The 21163-nt window shown below is 33.9% G+C and overlaps 1 protein-coding gene across 1 annotated transcript in view; it reads right to left on the minus strand.

Annotated features, from left to right (window-relative positions):
- Positions 1 to 21163, minus strand: part of RASSF9 (Ras association domain family member 9) — a 32720-nt gene extending 11557 nt beyond the window's left edge. The window contains exon 1 of the mRNA XM_055239531.2: positions 21021 to 21163. Coding sequence (XP_055095506.1) covers positions 21021 to 21067 — 47 coding nt within the window. The 5' untranslated portion in view covers positions 21068 to 21163. The remainder of the gene's footprint in view (positions 1 to 21020) is intronic.

The raw sequence follows: 21163 nt of genomic DNA on the forward strand, positions 1-21163 counted from the left end.
TATTTCTGAATTTAGGTCTTTGAGGAATTGCCACACTGTCTTCCACAATGACTGAACTAATTTACACTTCTACCAACAGTGTATAAACATTCCTTTCTCTCCACAACCTTGCCAGCATCTGTTATTTTTGATTTTTGTTTTTAATAATAGCCATTCTGACTGGAGTGAGATGGTATCTCGTTGTTTTGATTTGCATTTCTCTAATGATCAGTGATGTCGACCTTCTTTTCATATGATAGTTGGTTGCATGTATGTCTTCATTTCAAAAGTACCTGTTCGTGTCATTGGCCCACTTTTTTATGGGATTGTTTGTTTTTTTCTTGTAAATTTGTTTAAGTTCCTTATAGAGGCTAGATATAAAAATGCATGTACACACACATATGTTCATTGCAGCACTATTCACAATAGCAAAGACATGGAATCAACCTAAATGCCCATCAATAGTAGACTGGATAAAGAAAATATGGTTCATATACACCACGAAATACTATGCAGCTATAGAAGAATGAGACCATGTCCTTACAAGGATATGAATAGAAATGGAGTCCATTATCCTTGGCAAACTAACATAGAAACAGAAAACCAAGTACTCACATGTTCTCACTTATAAGTGGGAGATAAATGATGAGAACACATGGACATACAGAGGGCAACAACACACACTGGGGCCTTTCAGAGGGTAGAGGGTAGGAGGAGGGAGAGGTTCAGGCAAAATAACTAATGGGTACTAGGCTTAATACCTGGGTGAGGGGATAATCTGTATAACAAACCTCCATGACACACGTTTAGCTATGTAACAAACCTGCACTGGTACCCCTGAACTTAAAAGTTAAAAAAAAAAAAAAAGCAATGGTTACTAACATTCTACATTTTATCAGTATTTGGCTAAGCTAAGATAGTGTCATAGCCTGATTTTTTTCATGCTGTAGAAGGTAAATAAATGTTTTCAGCCAAAATTTTCTTTCCATAGAGAAATGGGGATTATCTTTCTAATATTTTCTTAAAACATAGTACACATAATTCCCTTCAAAATTTCAGTTAAATATCAGTACATTTATAATAATATAATCCTCAGTAGATAGAAGCTGATTTTACCCTAATATCATTACACAATTTAAAGTCATAGGCATGAAACAAAACCAGAATTAGTACAAAATATTATTCACCTATATGTGTTTGATATTCTGACATACGCAGTATGGAATAATAATACAGAGAAAAATATTGATTTCTCATCAGAGAATCTGACACAGAAGGAAGCACAGATTTTAATAACTTTCCATAAAAATTAAACTTTTTATGAAAAATATAAATGACTAAGCCAGTTATGAAAATCCTTTCTAGACAGAACATCTTATGCAAATAAGTTACTGAGTCTTATGGAGAATGAGGTCCAGCCTACTGAAAACCTCAGCATCTCACTGTATATGGCATTCATATTAAAAACATGCCAGCAAACAAAACTTGGAGACAGAATAACTCAGAGATGCCAAGTTTGGAAATAGAGTTAGGAATGGGAGCTATAAAACAATAAGAAGACAAGATACTATATTTCAGTATATTTATCTCAGGCTCAAATGTATAGAATGTATAGAAATTCACACTACTTTGAATAAAAGCATATAATACATTAGATAATAAAGATGTGTTTATTTATAAAGAACAATTTACTAAATTAATCCCTGTTCCAGAAATTGTAAATTTGTATTTGAGTTTGCAAACCCAGCTCTGTACCAATTATGAACTTTAAAATGTTTTAAGATGCCATGAATAATCCATTTAGATGTTAAAGGGTCAAATACAATGTCACAGCCATTTTCAAACTAAAAGGTCATGCTTTTAAATTCAATACTATCTTGTCCCAAGAATCAGTTATTAGAGTACAACTACAATTGTTTTACCTAATAAATTAACTTAGCTTTATTACGACTATGTAAGAGAAAAATATATCTTTTGTATAATATGGCTGGTTGTCTTTGCAGAAATTTAGAGGCAAAATTGGGTAAGAATAAATGGTTAAATGTACAATTTTTAATAAAAATTTTTATATAAGCAAATTGCATTTATTCTAGGTTACCTCCAAACACATTGTTCATTTTAAATTATAGTATATAAATTATTATAATTTGTTTCAACATGTATTTGTTAATGGAACTTCAGTTTTAACAAATACGATTCAGTGTTAAGGGTATAAAAGAAATGGAAGATAAAATGATCTTTATATTCAGAAAATTGTCATATAGCTGGAAAGAAAAAAATACATGTTTAGAGAAATAAATTTTTTAAATTCAAGACCACACTAAGCATTACTAGAAATCATAAGATATGCTTTGTACAAATGTACTATACAATTTCAGAGAAGAAAAACAACAATAAAGTTAAGTAGTCTTTAATAAATAATAAAAAAGACATAGAAGTTGTCCTCAATACCTTCAATTCATTCACAACTTCCATAACCCTTTGTAGAAACAGCTTCAAGAGATTTAATGTGGGATGAAGGTGGTAATTTAGATCTTGTCTGTAAAGGAGACCTATTCAAATTGTGCCTTAACATGATTAATGTGGGCATGGTAGCTGAGGAACAGCTACTTAAAAAATAGTAAGATAACTAAAGATCAGCTGAGGATAGGCAAAAGATACATTGGATAATAATAACTCATATATATTGTATGCTTAGTAAATGTCAGCAATTGTTGTAAATGCTTTATGCATATAAATTCATTTTTCATTACAACCATATCAAATAGGTTGTATTATCAAACCAATGTTACAGATTAGAAAACTGAGGTACAAGAGATTAAGTGTTTGTTCAATGCTACCCTCAGCTAATAAGTGGAGCAAAATAAGTTTAGATAAATGAATTAGAATTGAGTCGGACCACTGATGAACTCTCTAGTAAATCTAATATAATAATCAATATATTTTAGTAAGTTTTTTTCCGAAAACAAAATATAGTATCTGAGTTCGATTTGAACCTACTGAGAAAATATGCTTTTGTGGTATAAAAACATAAGACAATATATATCAACTACATCAATGTATTATCAATATACAAGCTTATCTATCAATACAATATTCAATAATTGATTTTCTTGCAATCCGGTGGCTCATCATACACAGTTTAAAGCAGTTTAAAACTGAATTTTTTAAAGCATTTTAAAATGGAACTATAAAACTGGCCGGGCGCGGTGGCTCACGTCTGTAATCCCAGCACTTCTGCCGAGGCGGGCGGATCACGAGGTCAAGAAATCGAGACCATCCTGGCCAACATGGTGAACCCTCGTCTCTACTAAAAATACAAAAATTAGCCAGGTGTGGTGGTGGGCGCCTGTAGTCCCAGCTACTTTGGAGGCTGAGGCAGGAGAATGGCATGAACCCGGGAGGCGGAGCTTACGGTGAGCTGAGATCACGCCACTGTACTCCAGCCTGGGCGAGAGAGCAAGACTCCGTGAAAAAAATAAAAAAGGGAACTATAAAATTATTTTGTAATTTCTGTGGTGAACACTAGAATAAAATATTGAATTGCCCGTTCAATTCAGATTTCTAAAAATATTTTTAAAAACTGGATTTTTTTTTTTTTTTTTTAAAAAAAAAAAAAAAAAAAAAAACTGGATTAAACAAAGTTTCTTCATGGTATTGTAAACCTCCAAAAAAATATAATGAGTAACTTGGAAGGAATCAAATGCATGTATGTTTGATTACTGGCTTTTTCACATACTAGGCAATTTTTACTGCTTTAAGCATTCTTTTTTTTTTTTTTCTTTCTTTTTTTACAGACAGGGTCTCACTATGTTGCTCGAGCTGGTCTTATACTTAAGTGATCCTCATGCCTCAGCCTCCCAAGGTCCTGGGATTACAGGCACGAGCCACAGTGCCTGCCGCTTTAATCATTCTTGATTATACTACAATGTTTATCATAAAAATTAGCAAAATATGGATTTTAAATAAGAAAATTTAAAATGACCTATTCATTCCTGCACCTGGAGATAATTAGTATTTAATTATTTTCTAATAAAAATATCAATATTTAATGAACACTTACTATGTGCTATGCTCTATGTTCAAACCTATTTAATCCAAACCAATGAAGATATACTAAAATTATGCCCATTTTATGGATGAGTGAATGAATAAGTACAGACAGATCATTATACACATCTAAGCTTCAATTTTCTCATCTACATAGCACACTCAAATCACAAGTTTGTGATAAATATTAAATTACACAATATATGTGAAGTTCCTAAGCCAATGACTGATAGATAGTTAGCATTTATAATGACTAGTTCCCTGTCTGCTTTAGAAAAACCAAAAGAAAGAAGACAACAATAATGTGGTTATATGAAGACCAGCAGAACGCCAAGTTCATATTTGTAAATAATTAGTACCTTGTCTAGATATTTAAACATAGAAAGCTAAAATTTCTCTGCTAGTTTTGGAAATGGAAAATTGAAGAGGATAACTGGTTCAGTTATTTTTCTAGTTTTCTTTAGACTTGTTCATTATTCAATAAATAGGTGATAAGTCAGTGTTTTGATGTTCAAATAAGTTTGGAAATTATTTGGCTACCACGGTGTTGGCAAACTATAGCCCTTTGATCACATGCAGGCCACCACCAGTTTTTGTATGGTTCATGGGCTAAGAATGTGTTTTACATTTTTAAATGTTTTTAAAAATCAAAGGAAAATAACCAGCTTAGACATGAAAAATATGATTCAAATTTCAGTGTCCATAAAGTTTTATTGAAAACCAGCCATGCTCATTTGTTTAAATATTGTATATGGCTGTTTTCATGCTGCAATGACGAAGTTGAGCATCTGACAGAGAGTGATCTTATGGTTCACAAACCTTAAAATATTTACTTTTAGTCCTTTACTGAAAGTTTGCCAACCCCTGGAGAAACACAGTGAAATAGATTTCTTTACTTTAGGAATTCTGAGGGCATTTAATATGATGATGTTACATCATAAAGCCCCAAGAAAAGGAAAATGATTTCAGTATATAGAATTTTCTAAATGTATTTGACCTTGGCACGACATTTCACAATATTTAAGGTTTACATGAAACATCTATGATGCACAAATTCAACTATTTTTTTACCATATAAAATAAAAAATGTCATCTTTTTTCCTCAGAAGCCACCTGTATTTGCTAACAAGAAATTAAATAATATTTCCCTCATGTAAATAATGTATGACTGCACATAATTCTATTAAAATGCTGATGGGATCTCTTACATAAAACATTACAAATTTTTTTCAGGAATACATATTGAATGTCAATCTAGGAGACCTTTGAATGTTTTCTTTAAGTTTTAGAGAATTGTTCAATTTATTTCTAGTAAGTTTCAAAGCATGGTATGTTCCCCCACTTGTTCAGTCTTTAAAAGCTACATTGAGGCCGGGCGCGGTAGCTCATGCCTGTAATCCCAGCACTTTGGGAGGCCGAGGTGGGCAGATCATGAGGTCAAGAGATCCAGACCATCCTGGCCAACATGGTAAAACCCTGTCTCTACTAAAAATACAAAAATTAGTCAGGCGTGGTGGCATGGGCCTGTAGTCCCAGCTACTCGGGAGGCTGAGACAGGAGAATCTCTTGAACCCGGGAGGTAGAGGTTGCAGTGAGCCAAGATCATGCCACTGCACTCTAGCCTGGCAACAAAAAATAAATAAATAAATAAATAAATAAATAAATAAATAAATAAATGCATGCTACATTGACCAATAAATTCTAAGTTTCTTTAGCTATTTTCTACATTTAAAAAATAATCACCTCAGAAAAAATGAAGGCATTTTAGGTAAAGCAAATATGCTACACATGAAATAGGAAGCTCTGGCCCACAACTAACTGATTAATTTTACCCAGTATGTGGCAAATGTCTTCTGAAGTAACATTTGTTTTTGGATCATAGAGCTGCAATCCTAGGGAGAGATAAACACAGAACTCATAAATAATACAGCTCTTTTCTTAGGTTGCTAAGGAAATTTGAATCACTGTTTTGATAGATAAAGCATGAAATATAGTGCTATGAAAATAGTTTCCTCCGAACACAAACCATTAACATTTTTAAAAAATAGTTTGAAAATTGGAGTCTTTCAGAAAATTAATGACTCTATGAAAACCTAGGACAGTCATCACTTGATAAAAACAAAAGAAAAAATTATCTTGAAAATTAAAATTTGATATCTATGTTTGTGTATATACGAGTGTGTGTGTATGTTTATTTGTATTTATTAGTTCTGTGCTCTACTAATGATACTTTAATTTTCTAAGAAGTAATATTATAAACCAGTCATGCGGGATAAGAAAAACCCTAGACATTCCATAATGGCCGGGTAGCTATAGAACATAATTCCCATGAACAGGGAAAAGGGAAGAGAATGTGTAAAGAATGTGTATTGGAAACTACTTGGGGTTAAGTAAACTAAGCTCATAGTTCAGATTCCGGAAATTGATTATAATCCAAATGTAAATATTTAACATGTGGTATTTACCAGAAGAAATGGTGAGAAAATATCTAATCTTGTTGGAAATTCGAGTGTTCACTTCCCAGTATTACCTGCACCTGGGAGGTTGCTGAAGTGCCCTTACTGATTGGTATTCTGTAAAGAAATATTTCGCAACAGAAAAATAAGTGCTTATTAAAAGGAAAGTCACCTAGCCTTAATGTTTTGTTTACTGGTAACTAGTGTTATTTCAGCTATTAGTAAGAGATTTTCTTTTGACAGCTGAATCCATATTGGCTTTGCCTTCTTAGTGGAATATATTTCTAATGAGAATGATTTTGAGCTTATATTTACCTGCAACCACCTGCTCTTCCCCTCTAAATGTATTCTGAGATAAGCTGGTAAACTTGAAGGGCATAAGTCATATGCAGGAATTTCAGTTATCCAGTTGGATAGCTGAAAACATGAGGTGAGCCCCGTTATCCCTGACTTTCATTTTCTGAATATACCCTGTAATGAACTGCAATAAAATAACTTCCAATTGGAAGCTTCATCTGAATAATCAACTATTTACATTAATCACAAATAAATTTCTTGAAGAGAAAAAGAAAATTATTAACTTGTAGAAATGAGAGTATATCAGGGCCTGCCATTCTATTTTGTTAAGGAAAAGGAGAGATATTATTCTTGGGAACATTATTGATAAGAGAAAAATACTAATCGTCTATATCAAAAGTATTGTGACTTTATTTTTCTTCCCTAGGTTTTAAACTCTTTAATATGCTTTGAATTTTACTGTCTTCACCTCTTCTAGGAGTTTGCTTTATAATTCACCCCTTCGTAAACTCTTTTTATCTTCTACCTTTTTCTCTGGTTCTTTCTACTAACTTGTCACATTAAAAGAACCTTCGCTTGACCACATATTCCCCTCCACTATCTTTCCTTCACACACCAAATAGCAATCCATCATTATTCTCTCTAATACCTCACTTTCCAGAAACTCCTCAACCCACCACAAAATGTCTACTGCCGGCCGGGTGTGGTGGGTCACGCCTGTAATCCCAGAACTTTGGGAGGCCGAGGCGGGCGGATCACGAGGTCAGGAGATCCAGACCATCCTGGCTAACACGGTGAAACCCCGTCTCTACTAAAAATACAAAAAATTAGCAGGGCGTGGTGGTGGGCGCCTGTAGTCGCAGCTACTCAGGAGGCTGAGGCAGGACAATGGGGTGAACCCTGGAGGTGGAGCTTGCAGTGAGCTGAGATCACGCCACTGCACTCCAGCCTGGGCGACAGAGCGAAACTCCATTTCAAAAAAAAAAAAAAAAGGTCTACTGCCTCCACTCATCCTCAGTACACACATTTCTTCTTAGGGTTATCAGAAATCTCTTAACTGCCACACCCAATAGCCACTTGCAGAACTGATCTGACATATCCTCTTTGCAACATAATGCATTGTGACCTCCTCCTCCCATTCTTGCAGCTCTCCTCTCCTTGACTGTTACGATGCCATTCTCACATGGCTCTTCCTTTACTTTTCCAGCTGCTTCTTCCCAGATCCCACATAGACCTTGCTTCTTCCACACAGTCAATAGATGTGGATGTCATGCAAGTTAAGATTAGCATGGCCACAAACACTTGACAGTTCTTCCCATTAAGAGAATTTCTCTTATTTCTTCACCCCTTGAATAGACCTTGGAACATGCCATGACCAATGCAATGTGGCAAAAACCATGTTTGCATGTTCTGGAGTTCAGGCTTCAAGAAGCCTTGTAGCTTCTGCTTACTTCTTTTTGGAATGCAGTCCTGAGACTGCTGTTTGATGAAAAAGCCTGAGTTCAAAGATTATATGGAGAGAAAAGAGGCAAACCATCGAAATCAAGTTGCTCTACCTGAACTGAGACCTCAGCCAATCAGCTGCTCATGAAAGAGCCCAGGTGAAGCCAGCAGAAGAATCAGTCTTGCTGACCCACAGAATTATGGAAAATAATAAATTGTTCTTTCAGCCACTAATTTGCGGAGTGTTTTATTGTGCAGTAAGTGATAACTGATACAATTGGCATCCCCTAGGTTTTCGACTGTGACTCATTTCTTGTCTCACTATACACATTCTTGTGGGTGACTGCAATAATAGTTGCAATCTGTAAACCAACTGCATGATGATGGTTCTCAAATCTAACTATTACGACCTTGAGCTCAACTTCTTTTATTTTTGCATCTTGATCTTTTCATTTTCATAACTTACAGGCACCTCAGATTTGACCCATGAAAACTAATTCATCATACTCTTCTCTAAAATATCAAACTATTCCATTGACTGAGTTCCCATCCTACTGAATGCAAGTATTAATAGTGTTCCCCACCTGTCTACCCAGCTTTCGAACTGAGTTTTCCTAAACACTTTCCTTTGCCTCTCTCCTCTTACTTTAACAACCAATCACTGTTTGTTTTATCCTTTCTCTTAAATATCCCAAATATCTGCCCTCATATTCATCACGCCTACCACAATTCAGACAACTCTGTTTTACTATATATTACTGCAGTAAGATATTGTAGGTTGTTTTACAATCTTTCCCCTTCACATTTGTGCCCCATAATCTTCCCGGACTGTCATTTTTAAACTGCAAATCTATTTTTTAAATTTTTTTAATTGAAATCTTTAAACTATTTCTAAGTCCTGCATTTTAAACCTGTCTCTGTCTCTCTTTATCCCACTCTCTATCTCTTGTCTGCTCCTAGGATTCCTTCCATAATCTGACTCCTCTAACTCATAGCCAGGCATTAATTAATAACACATTGAGTTAGCCATTCCTTACTTCTTGCTGATCTCTGATAGATCTACTATGAGAACAACCTGCTGTTACACATATTCCATTATTGATTGCTAGACTGGAATGGACTGCATCTGCTACGCTTTTATTTTGACTTCGAGCTTTTCCATAACCTGTTGCCTTGTCCGGAAACACTCTTTGATCCCTTCTCCATCTAACTCTTACTCTGCTTTAGGTGTTAAGTGTTGCTTTCAGGAAAGTTCTCTGACCTTCTCTGAATAACCCCACTCCCACAAACCCAAATGGAAATGTGTGCTTATTTATTTATTTATTTATTTATGTATTTATTTATTTGAGGAAGTCTCACTCTGTCGACCAGGCTAGAGTACAGTGGTGCGATCTCAGCTCACTGCAACCTCTACCTCCCAGGTTCAAGTGAGTCTCCTGCCTCAGCCTCCCTGGTAGCTAGGATTACAGGTGCATGCCACTATGCCTGATAAATTTTTGTATTTTTAGTAGAGACAGGGTTTCACCATGTTGATACTTCTACAAAATCTAATGTACACTTAGTAGCAGCACTTTGTACTTTGGATAATGCGTCCTTTTTTGCTAGTTTGCCAGTTAAGTCCTGGGCTAAGTCTCACTTTTTAAGTCTAAATGCCTAATACAGTAGGTATTAAACTTGGGAGTGGAGTAGAGATGAGAAGGGGGAGTTGTAGGGAGACTAATTTCTCAGTCAATAATCTAGATCAAGTGTCTGAAAACTAAGGGGCCTCATGGTTATAACTGCCCCACCACCTGTTTTTGTAAATAAAAGTTTTCTTGAAACACAGCCAGATCGATTTCATTATGTATTGTCTATAGCTGTTTTCATACTACAATGACAGAGTAGTTGAGATGGAGACACTTTGATTGGGAAAATATAAAATATTTATTATGTTTTTTACACAAAAAGTTTGACAACTCGTGTCCTAGATAATTTGGCTGCCCCAAAAATATACACTGTATTTATTTAAATAATAAAATGTTTATTGAACTTCAATATCTACACGAGTTTTCTCTGTACCATTCTCTAGGAGATAAAAAGGTAAAAATAATGTGATCTTTATACACACACACACACACACACACACACACACACACACACACACACACCCTTACAGTCTAGTGGAAATAATGGCTATGTTTGAAAGCAATTTCAACCAAAGGTAATGATTAAAGGATCATTAAAAGGGTGACTGCCTTATGTGGCCTGACTGTGATTAATATAAGATTAGTCAGCCTGACAGCCCTGACTGGGAAACCAGTTTGTGTTTTGCCTTGAAAGCCCCACTCCAGGTGCATTGTGCTATTCTGTATTAATCAGCCCCATATGGATGTCAGGAGGGACGAGAGTGGGTTGGATGAAAGGCTGCTTTCACAGTCCCATCTCAGGTGCAGTGTGTCCAAACACCAGGTGTTTACAGGTGGAATATTTAGAAACATTCAAATCACACCTTAATTTTTTTCACTCTTCACCCTGATGCGCTTCCCTCCCAAAACTTATCTCTGCCATATTTTCTGTTCTTTATGATGAAACACAGAACCAAAATCTCCAGTCACTCAGAACCAAAATCTAGTCACCAATGGTTCTTTTTTTCCATCCTGATACTGGCCCCATGCATTGAATTTTGAATTCCTATAAATTCTGCCTCCATGGTGACTCTTGAATTATTCTTCTCTTTCTATTTAAGAAAGTCCTTTAACTCTCTCATACCTGGCTCGCTTCTATTCTTTCTCTATTCTTCATATATATATATATATATATACATTATATAATATATATTATATATTATATATACATTATATAATATATTATATATTATATATACATTATAATATATATTATATATTATATATACATTATATAATATATTATATATTATATATACATTATATAATATATATTATATATTATATATACATTATATAATATATATTATATATTATATATACATTATATAATATATATTATATATTATATATACATTATATAATATATATAATATATATTATATATATTATATATATATATATTTTTTTTTTTTTTTTTTCCTGAGACAGTGTCTCGCTCTGTTGCCCAGGCTGGAGTGCAGTGGCACGATCTCGGCTCACTGCAATCTCCGCCTCCCGGGTTCATGCCATTCTCCTGCCTCAGCCTTCCGAGTAGCTGGGACTACAGGCACCCACCACTGCGCCCGGCTAATTTTTTGTATTTTTAGTAGAGAAGGGGTTTCACCTTGTTAGCCAGGATGGTCTCGATCTCCTGACCTCGTGATCTGCCTGCTTCAGCCTCCCAAAGTGCTGGGATTACAGGCGTGAGCCACTGCGCCCCGCCCATTCCTTCCAATATTTTTAAATATATTTCTTCAATTTAATATTTATGTGACATAATGATTATATCATTTTCTTGCTCATAGCCCTTCAGTGGTTCCCACCACAATATAAAGAAAAATTAAATTAAATTTAAAAAGTAAAATAATCTGTTTGGCCATTCACAAACTCACTGATACTATTATGCCAAATATTTTACATTTCTTCCTGTTTCTCCTTTACCTACGATCTTTTTCCCAACTTTTTATATTCTAATCTTCTCTCTCATTTAGATTCCAATATAGATGCTGTTTTGTAAAACCCACAGAGGTCGCTTCTACTTGCCACCTAACATACCACTCTATCTATATCACAGTCTTGAGCTTCAGGCCCCAATATCTTACTGAATACCACTACTTTATGTATTTACCTGGCATCTGAAACTTAGCAAGGCTGGAGAAGAATCATTTAATTTTCCACACATTCTTCCCAACATCTGCTCTTTGACAAATATCTTCAGATTCATCCCTGTTAAAACCCTCAGAATCATCCCTCATTTTTCATCTTCCCTCATTCAGTACAAATTTAAGTTCTCTTTCTAAACTGTATCAATTTTGTCACCTACATTCCTTCTCTACGATCATTACACTAGTCATCATATTTTGCCTATACTACTGTAATGTCACCGCAACTAGATTCCCTGCTTTCATTCTTTGTCCTACTACAATTACGTCTCTACATACTAGCCAAGTTGACCTTTTGAAAAATGTAAATAAGATTATATAATTCCCCTGGTTAACACCTTTCAATGGATTTCCCTTGCATTTAAAGTACAATCAACATCCCTTATGATCCACAAATATCTAAATAATCACACTCCATCTAGGTCTTCAACTACATTCCCTACTTGTAAGCCACTTACTAACTGGTCTTCCTTCGTGTTTTCCACAGCTCCAAACCATATTCTGTCTCAGTGACTTTATACCTTCTGTTCAACCTGGCTAAAACAGTCTTCTACCACAAGCCTGACATTCCTGATTTCTTTGGTTCATTACAGTCTTAACTAACAAGCCAACTCTTCCCAGACCACTCTCCACTCTCCACTACATGAATCTAGTTTTTCCTGATAACAGTAATTACTATCTCAAATGTCTAATTCACATATTGTTTTTGCATTTTCTGTCCATCTACCACTGCATTATACATTCGATCAGAGGAAAAACCTTGATTATCCTTCTCACTACTTTATCCTTAGCATCTAGAAAAATATGTGGCACATACTACAAGGTAAATAAATATTTATTATTCAACATATGGATTTTATTATGACACTTTAAAATGCTTGTTTTGTATTTCAGTCGTTTACATATGGCTTGTGTGTCTTGTTAATCAGCAAGCTCCTTAAAAACATAATCCATACCTGATTTATCATTAATATTTCACAATACAACTCGATATAAATATATATGTGTGTATGTGTGTGTGTATTTAAGTAGATCACAAGTCTGACAGAGTGAGATTTGTGATCTACTTAGAAAATCATGTATATTTTTTTCTGAGATGATAAAATAGATTTTCTAGTATCTAAGAGCACAACAGTGTGGTTGTAGGCAATAATAATTTAATTGTACATATTAAAATAACTAAAAGAGTGTAATCAGATTGTAACACAAGGATAAATATTTGAGGTGGCAGATAACCTCATTTACCCTGATGTGATTATTATGCATTGTATGCTTGCATCAAAATATCTCCTGTATCACATAAATATATATATACACTTAGTACGTGCCCACAAAAATGAAAAATAAAATATTATGAGCATATTCTGTAAAACAACACATTCCACAGTCAACCATTTTACTTAATCTTCTAAATTGTGATTACAGCAAGTTCTCCTAATTAAAAGTAGAACCACAAAAATTGCTTAACATTGTTAAAACAGTAACTTAGTCTATGTCTCATGGCTATTTAATTACAGTTCTAGGAAGAAATTCCTTGACTTTCACTGCTGGAAGAACAGGCAGTCAAGAAACAAAGTTGAATACTTTGTGGTCTACCTCTGTAATGTGTGCAGTTTCCTGCACTATTAACAAAGATGAAACCTCAAAATTCTACTATGGCCTTTCAAGTGTTTTTACTAATCATGTACAATTCTTCTCCACATGAGAAGGTAGTTATTACATGTCTACCCCATAAAAAGACCCATGGTTTATCAATAGCGTCTCTCTTATCTTCCAGGAAAACACAAGGTCTTATGTGCAGAGCTGAAATAGGTATCCTTTTAGGCTTTACCATGGAAGACTGTGTTTTCCCCAAACAAACGCTCTTCTACTGAATGCTAAATTACCACACTTAACCATAATTTCAGGGATTCCAGTGGGATTGAAAAAGATCAGAGTAAATAAGGAGCTTTAAGAGTAACTAAAGGTATATGAGGTGGCTACAAAATGTCCCAGCCATTGGTTGAGAACAACAAACATGCACCAGAGGGCATATTAATAGGCCTCTGACACAAAGCTTCTACCAATCACACACCATAATTAATGAGCCTGAAAATTTGCTGAAGTTGGACCACTAAATGCATCAATGGAAATAAAATGTAAAAGACTCATAAAATGGTAGAGTTACTCAATTTCAAGATCTGATACACTGACCAATTTAATGTGATTATTAGAATAAACAGAAGTCAACTGCCATTGACTTTCAGCCTGACAATGTTATATAAATACACAAAATTATTGTAAATACTTCTATTGTAATTGTAAAATATTGTTTTCCACCAACTCAACTAAGATTATGGGTTGCCAAACTGACCATATTACTGCCCGTTTCTTGGATTCTTCTCTTTTGATTATCATATGTGAGTCAGTCTTAGCCCTGTGTGATTCAGCCCCCTCCTACATATTTTTCTAAATCTTATTGCATTCCCTTCTCTTGTTCAAGCCTGTCGCCTGTGGGAGTTTAATAAATGCTAGCTAATTATGATGATGCTCATTTTATTTTCCTTTACCACCATTTACTCCTCTCTTAAATATTTCTACATAGAATTAATCAACATTTATTGAGCACCTACTCTACAGAGGAATAGCCTTCATCAACTCCAAGAGATTGTACTCTAATTTTCTTAATTATATTGCAAAGGTTATGATTTTGTCTACTCTGTCAAAGATAGTTTTCCATGGAAGAGTGATTTTTAAAAAGTTCTTGCATGAACTATTTTACTATAATGCTGTTTTCTCAATTAGGAGTTTAATCTCTTAGGAATGGGGTTTTGTCTTTGCATGTCTGGTACAGTACTAAACACAGTTTACCCATCCTAAAGAAACAAAATTAAAAGATAGCCACTCAGAACATTTCTATAACTGTGTTGCTAAACTATCTCAAATGAGTAGGAGATATGCTCCACATTCAACAGTGAGGTCTATGGAACCCATTCAGTCTCACCCACCCAACTTCACTCATATGCATACCTGGCTGTGTTCTAGGGGGATGAGGGGAGGTAAGAGCATCTATAGAGAAGAACAAATGACCATGATTCTTGATTTGTTTTCCTACCAAAAGTCTGGTAAAGTTGCATATAATCTATTTATTAGATATGGCCCTTTACCACTTGAAAGCCAGGAGCTGGGCCTAGGATCAAGGAAAATGAGAGGTCAACCTTGCATTTATGGATTCACTCTTTAAGTTACCCATGTATCCACTTAACATAAATGCACTACTGATCAGCTGTATTTTAAGAGTATATGTTGAATTTCTTTATTCAATCAACAAATATTTTTTGAGCACTTACTCTCTGGCTATCTGGGAAGGAAAAATACAAGTAAAGTCCCTGCTCTGATTGGACCTATACTCAATGATTTTTTTTAACAGAATGCTTAAATCACTTTATTTATAGAAGCAGGGTGCATTCTAGTCTGAAGATATAAACCTCTGAGTATAATTTTCCTTGTTTGTCAGCAGATTTAATTTGCATTGCTCATTCTTATACTTGAAATATCTTGTTATTACTGCCAGTGCTAAACATCTTCCGAAGGCTCTACTCCACTTGCATAAATACTTTGTACTTGTATGATCATTTATATTAGTAATTGCTTTCAATTTTATCCAACAAATACACAAACTTTCTCTAGAAGGTGTAGTACTACAACAGACTACATAAGAATGGAATCACAATCTATTAAAAATAGTAAAGAATTAGCACTTAAGAAATCAATGTTGTGTTTTGCCAATGTTGTGTTTGGATGTCAAGAAATTAATTAAGCAACCATACATTAAAGTCATTAGAATGCAGAAGTAAGCTGAACTTTTTCCTCTGACGTATACGTGGTGCAGATATCATGAGGTTTCATTTTAGAAAGCTGATATGTAAGAGGCAAAGAGATTCCTTGTCAAGGACTGGTATTCATATACACCTGCAAGAGGTAAACACATACCCCTACTTCAACCTTATTTCATTTTCAGAACTACTATCAAAAGAATAGAGCCACACATTTGCGAATTATTTCGAGTTATCATCAGATCTCCTGGAACTACATGCCAATAACATAACATCAAAACTTCCTGAGTTATACAGCCAACAAACACATTATCTAAATTAAATTGTTAGACACCTTCAAACTTTTTAAAACTTTTCTCCAAAAAATTAATTTAAGTACTTCTCACCTTGACATGTGTCAGGCATTGATACTGTAGATAATAAATTTTATGTAGTACAAACCTGGCTTAGATTTTCTTGAGAAACAATTCAGGTTTAACCTAGAGCTCAATTTCACCCTTGGCACAGCTCTCAGGATATTTTTGTTAGGGATAAAGCATTCCAGTCATTGTTCCTAATGAGCTATCCGCTGCCAACTAATAACTACTTAAGTTACCAGGTATAATCAGGGGAAATCACTTTCAGGAACTCCTGAGAATTATGAAGATTTACATACTCAAATATCTGGCACTTCTCCATACAATTTTGGGTACATTTTTAAATCTTGATTGGAAGGATAAAATAGTGCATAATAATTTTCCACTCTGCAGAATTCACAAATTACCATACTTCTAATTACAGAGAGAAGACATCCTTCTTGTCAGCAACTTTTACCCTAACCACAAAATTTAATTCTTTCTTCTGATGAAGCGATCATTGAGTTATTTACTTCTAGTGACAATATAATGTAGTTGGCCTTAAGAACTGTTGGCTAAATATGTTCTAATTGATTCAAAAGCAACCTGGAATGCAAATTTTATGTTATCAATTATAAAACAATAAAGCTATAATATGTTATGCTAATAAATTCAGGGCAAGCAATTTTTTTGGAGTCTTTTAATTTTAAGTTGATATTACAAGTATGTCTGCTATAGCCTGTGGTGGATATTCATATATCAGTATGTTTTGTGAAAGCCAAAGGGAACCCTTGAGATGACTTAAGGGAAAATGAAGAAAAAACTAAATAGTACTTCAAAATAATTTTAAGTGCCCTTTAAACTGGATTCAATATTTTTATATTCCTTATTTTTTATCTTACAAATCACCTATGCAAACTATTCTAATTTACTATTTTGAAAAATATGTTGGATATTATTTCATTATGGCAATGTTATGCTTCTAGCAAGGTTTGGTGAAAGTACCAACCAATTCTCTGTCTCCAAATTTTATTAATTAAAACACTAAGAAATCATAACTTACAACCAAGTGTTCCAAAAAAGCTTTATAATGACATTTTAGTTATCTGAACTTTTACAAAATTTCTGATTGCTATTTAGACACATTAACATTGAAACAATCCTTACCTTGAAAACCTAATCTAATATAAAGACAATCACATTCACCAATGGAATCTATGTGAATGGTAAATAGGTTCATAATCTAAATCCCATTGTTGAATGTCCACATGAATCTCAAATGGATTGGTGTTTCCTTATTTACTACTTTAGCTTTTATGTGAGGAGCACTGGTTCCCTAGAGACTTTTAGAAAACACTTTCAGAACTTGAACAGCTTACTGAAAAAATACCTAGACTCTCAAACATTTGTATTCTTCATATTGAACAAAAAGTTGATGAAGAAGATATGTATCAAGAATCTTTGGAATTCAGTGATAGAATATTCTGTTTTTCTGGAATCAAAATAAATAATTCATCTCCTAAAAGCAAAAGATTCTCTTAAAACTGAAGTCTTCCAATTAAACATTACTACAATCAGAAAAATTTTAAAGATTAACTCTCATTGTAAACAGAAAGAATTTAGGTTGGGTCCAGGTCTTTATATGAAAGTTTGAAATGAAAAGCCTGATTATATTTGGGCATACAAACTTTTTAGGCTTTTTATTTAGGCATCTATTATTCTCAAATTTCCTGAATACTATTTCCTAAATTGTTGAACTAAATAAGAGTCTTTAAATTTAGAAAAAAATTATCTAGTAGGATCAAATTAGCTTGGTTTCAAAATCCATATAATTATGTGTCCATCTCTTTAGGGTTTGAATTATATTAAATATCAACTAACCCTTTAAAAAGTATTCACTTTTGTATAATACCAGCTGGTGTCACATGATGAATAGAGAATAAAATAATTAGTATATTTATGGTTTGAGTACAAATTATAATTCAGTTTACAAAACTGAATAAACAATTGTATCATAGGTCTACCACATGGCAGCCACTGTCCTGGACATGAAAACACAATGGTGTCTAGACAGATATGGCCCCACCTTCTCCAAGCTTTATGGTTTGTATTTTCTAAAATTTTGTATTGCCTCATACTTTGAAGTTTTAATTGCATCCTGTCCGTCTCTAAAACTCTCAACTATCCATTTATTATAAGAACATTTATAGTACTATCTCATGAGGTTCAATTTTGGGTGATTAAATATATCCAAGAGTGACCAAAAATGGAAAGAGAGGCAGAGAGTAGCACACAGAAAAATTCTGTAAGCAGACTTTCTCAAAATTTTATGATCTTTAATCCCCAATGTTCCTTCTAACAGTTCATATATTTTCCTGCTGATAAGGATGCAATTATGCTCAAGTAATTTTCCATTATTGCTGCCTGTTATATATCATAAAGCATATAAATATATTTGTTATCCAAATTCTTACTTTACATTGTACAAGAAATTTTATATGTCTGTATTTGAAGAATATAGTGACTCTTATCAGATAACTGTCTTATCATAAATCACATTTTCCATGAACAGATAAATCACTCATCATTTAGGAAAAGATATTTTGTTTCTGTGCTTTAGAATGTGGTTATTCAAATCATTATGGAAAATGTAAACAGATTGAGTAAACGTAATCTTGCAAGTAATTTTCACCTGTGGTCTCACCTTTGCTAAGGTGAAAAAACAAAACAAAAGACCCTGTATATAGCATTAGTAAATACCAAAACAAATATTAGTTCTATTTCAATACACTCTGTGATTTATTCACTGCTTAATTTGAAATACCCATATTTTTGTGTCCTAGACCACTGCTGTGGTTTAAATCTTCCTTAAGGATTGAAAAATACAAATCTGTAGAGGGAAATACTTTCATTAGAGAAGCTTACGCATATCCTTACTATTGCCACCTTTTCCAAAACACTTGCGTTTATAACAAAGCATCATCTTCAGGAGCCATTCCATTTTCTGAGAAACATGAAACACTATTAAACTCTCTATTTTTATCTTTATTTTCACCTTTTCATAATTTTGCATAGAAAACTTTTAAAAAATGTTTGTATACTCACCTCCTCGAAAGAAAGCTAGTTTTCTAGGTAGAGTAGATAGTAGAGTGGCAGAACTGATGCAATGAAATTGAAGAATATGCTTCCCTGAGGGAAACTCAGGGGCGCATGCAAAGTTTTATTGCCCTGTATTTGTCATACCAATGACAGAAATCTCAAATTGCTAAAGCAAAACAAAAAAACCTCAAACAAACAAACAGAAAGCCCTGACTACAGGGATAGTATGCCAGAAACACAACTTGATTTATGAAACCATAAAGTTTTCCAGAGTATTTTTATATATTTTGATGACATTTAAACAAATGCCAAAATAATACTACAAAAATACCACTACAAAAATATCACTTAAAAACCAGAATATTTTTATTTTTGGCTTGGGGGAGGCTTTTCTGGAATATTCTAGAATATTTTAAAATGTATTGTCACCATCAAAACACAAATTTTAAATACTCAGACCACTTTATTTTAATATAGTTTCATTATCTGTAATTACCATAAATACCATATTTGTGAAATATTGTCAAATTATTAGAAAATAAAGCTTACTTAGAAACTTTTACAGTATTTATTAAGGCCATTTACTTTCTAAAGGAAATTTTGTCAACTAAATCATGAACACATTTGGAATGAGTTAAAAACAGGATTTTCAAAGTAGACATGTGTGTACAAAATAAAGTATGGAGATTTACTTTAAAGTTGTATTACTCTATATTGTCATGTAGACACTTTAAAATAATTATATCATTTCCTACCATGTAATTGTATCCTTTTAAATCTGCACTGAGCAAATTATGACAAGTACAAACAGGCATGATTAAGAGAAAAGTGGTGGACAAGCCCCTATGCCAAAATAAATATATTTTAAAAAAATATAGCCCATGTCTAAATTTATGCTCAAGTTTTGGGCATGAAAACGTAACATTTGATGTGTAAATAAAATATTTAATAAGACTAAGACAGACATACTGTCCCTAGAAAAATATGTGTGTGTATGTGTGTTTTAAGTAACTTATTTATACTGTGGGCATTTCAAGCTTGAAATATCAAATCAAATCAAAGTAAAATGGTAATAATAAGGATTAGAGAGGATAGCTGCTTGAATCCTTCTTTAGTGCTTAAAACTACCTAAAATTCTCAAAGATTTTTTAAAGAATCAGTTCAAACAAAGTTTCTCTCCAGAGTGTTTCCACTTCGGGAACATTCCAGGTTTCAGGAATGCCTCACTCTCAGGGGAGCCAAAGCATTGTTTCTGAATTGTATCAGCAGTTTTATTTTTCATGTTACTTAGTGGCTATAAATTCTAGTTACATCTTTATCAAAGTTTTAATTATTTCTACAATATTCTAAAGTTCTGTTCGAAATAAAATGACACTTTTTATTCTACTACCCTCAAATGCCCAGGGCAACAAATGAGAAACTGTTTATGTTGCTAGTTGTGGAACCAGGACTGGTCAAAAGGGGAGAAAGGAGCCAAATATAATCACTCTTTATTCTCTGCCATCCTTGAGCTGGTCACTCCCATCATCAATACTGGGAGAATATCCTTACCATCTAGGTATTCACACTAGCCTAACTCCTTAGGCTAGGACTTTGTCCCCACAAAGCCTTTTTTATCAGAATCTAACAACCACAAAACATACTTTCACAGGTAAGGTCCAGACTACACACACCAGACACACACATACACACACACACACACACAGGCACACACACACATTCACACGCTTGACTTTACCTGTTTTTATGCCGAGTCTTTAGCAAGTTTCTTCCAAAGGGAGCCATGGTCTGTCGGGCAAACGAATAAAGAAATTATCTTAAAGCTATCTGAGGGTGGGGGTGGGGGTGTCTGGATTTCCAGGGTGAAGGGAGGAGGGCTGG

The sequence above is a fragment of the Symphalangus syndactylus genome, chromosome 13 (genome assembly GCF_028878055.3).
Source record: "Symphalangus syndactylus isolate Jambi chromosome 13, NHGRI_mSymSyn1-v2.1_pri, whole genome shotgun sequence".
Lineage (NCBI taxonomy): Eukaryota > Metazoa > Chordata > Mammalia > Primates > Hylobatidae > Symphalangus > Symphalangus syndactylus.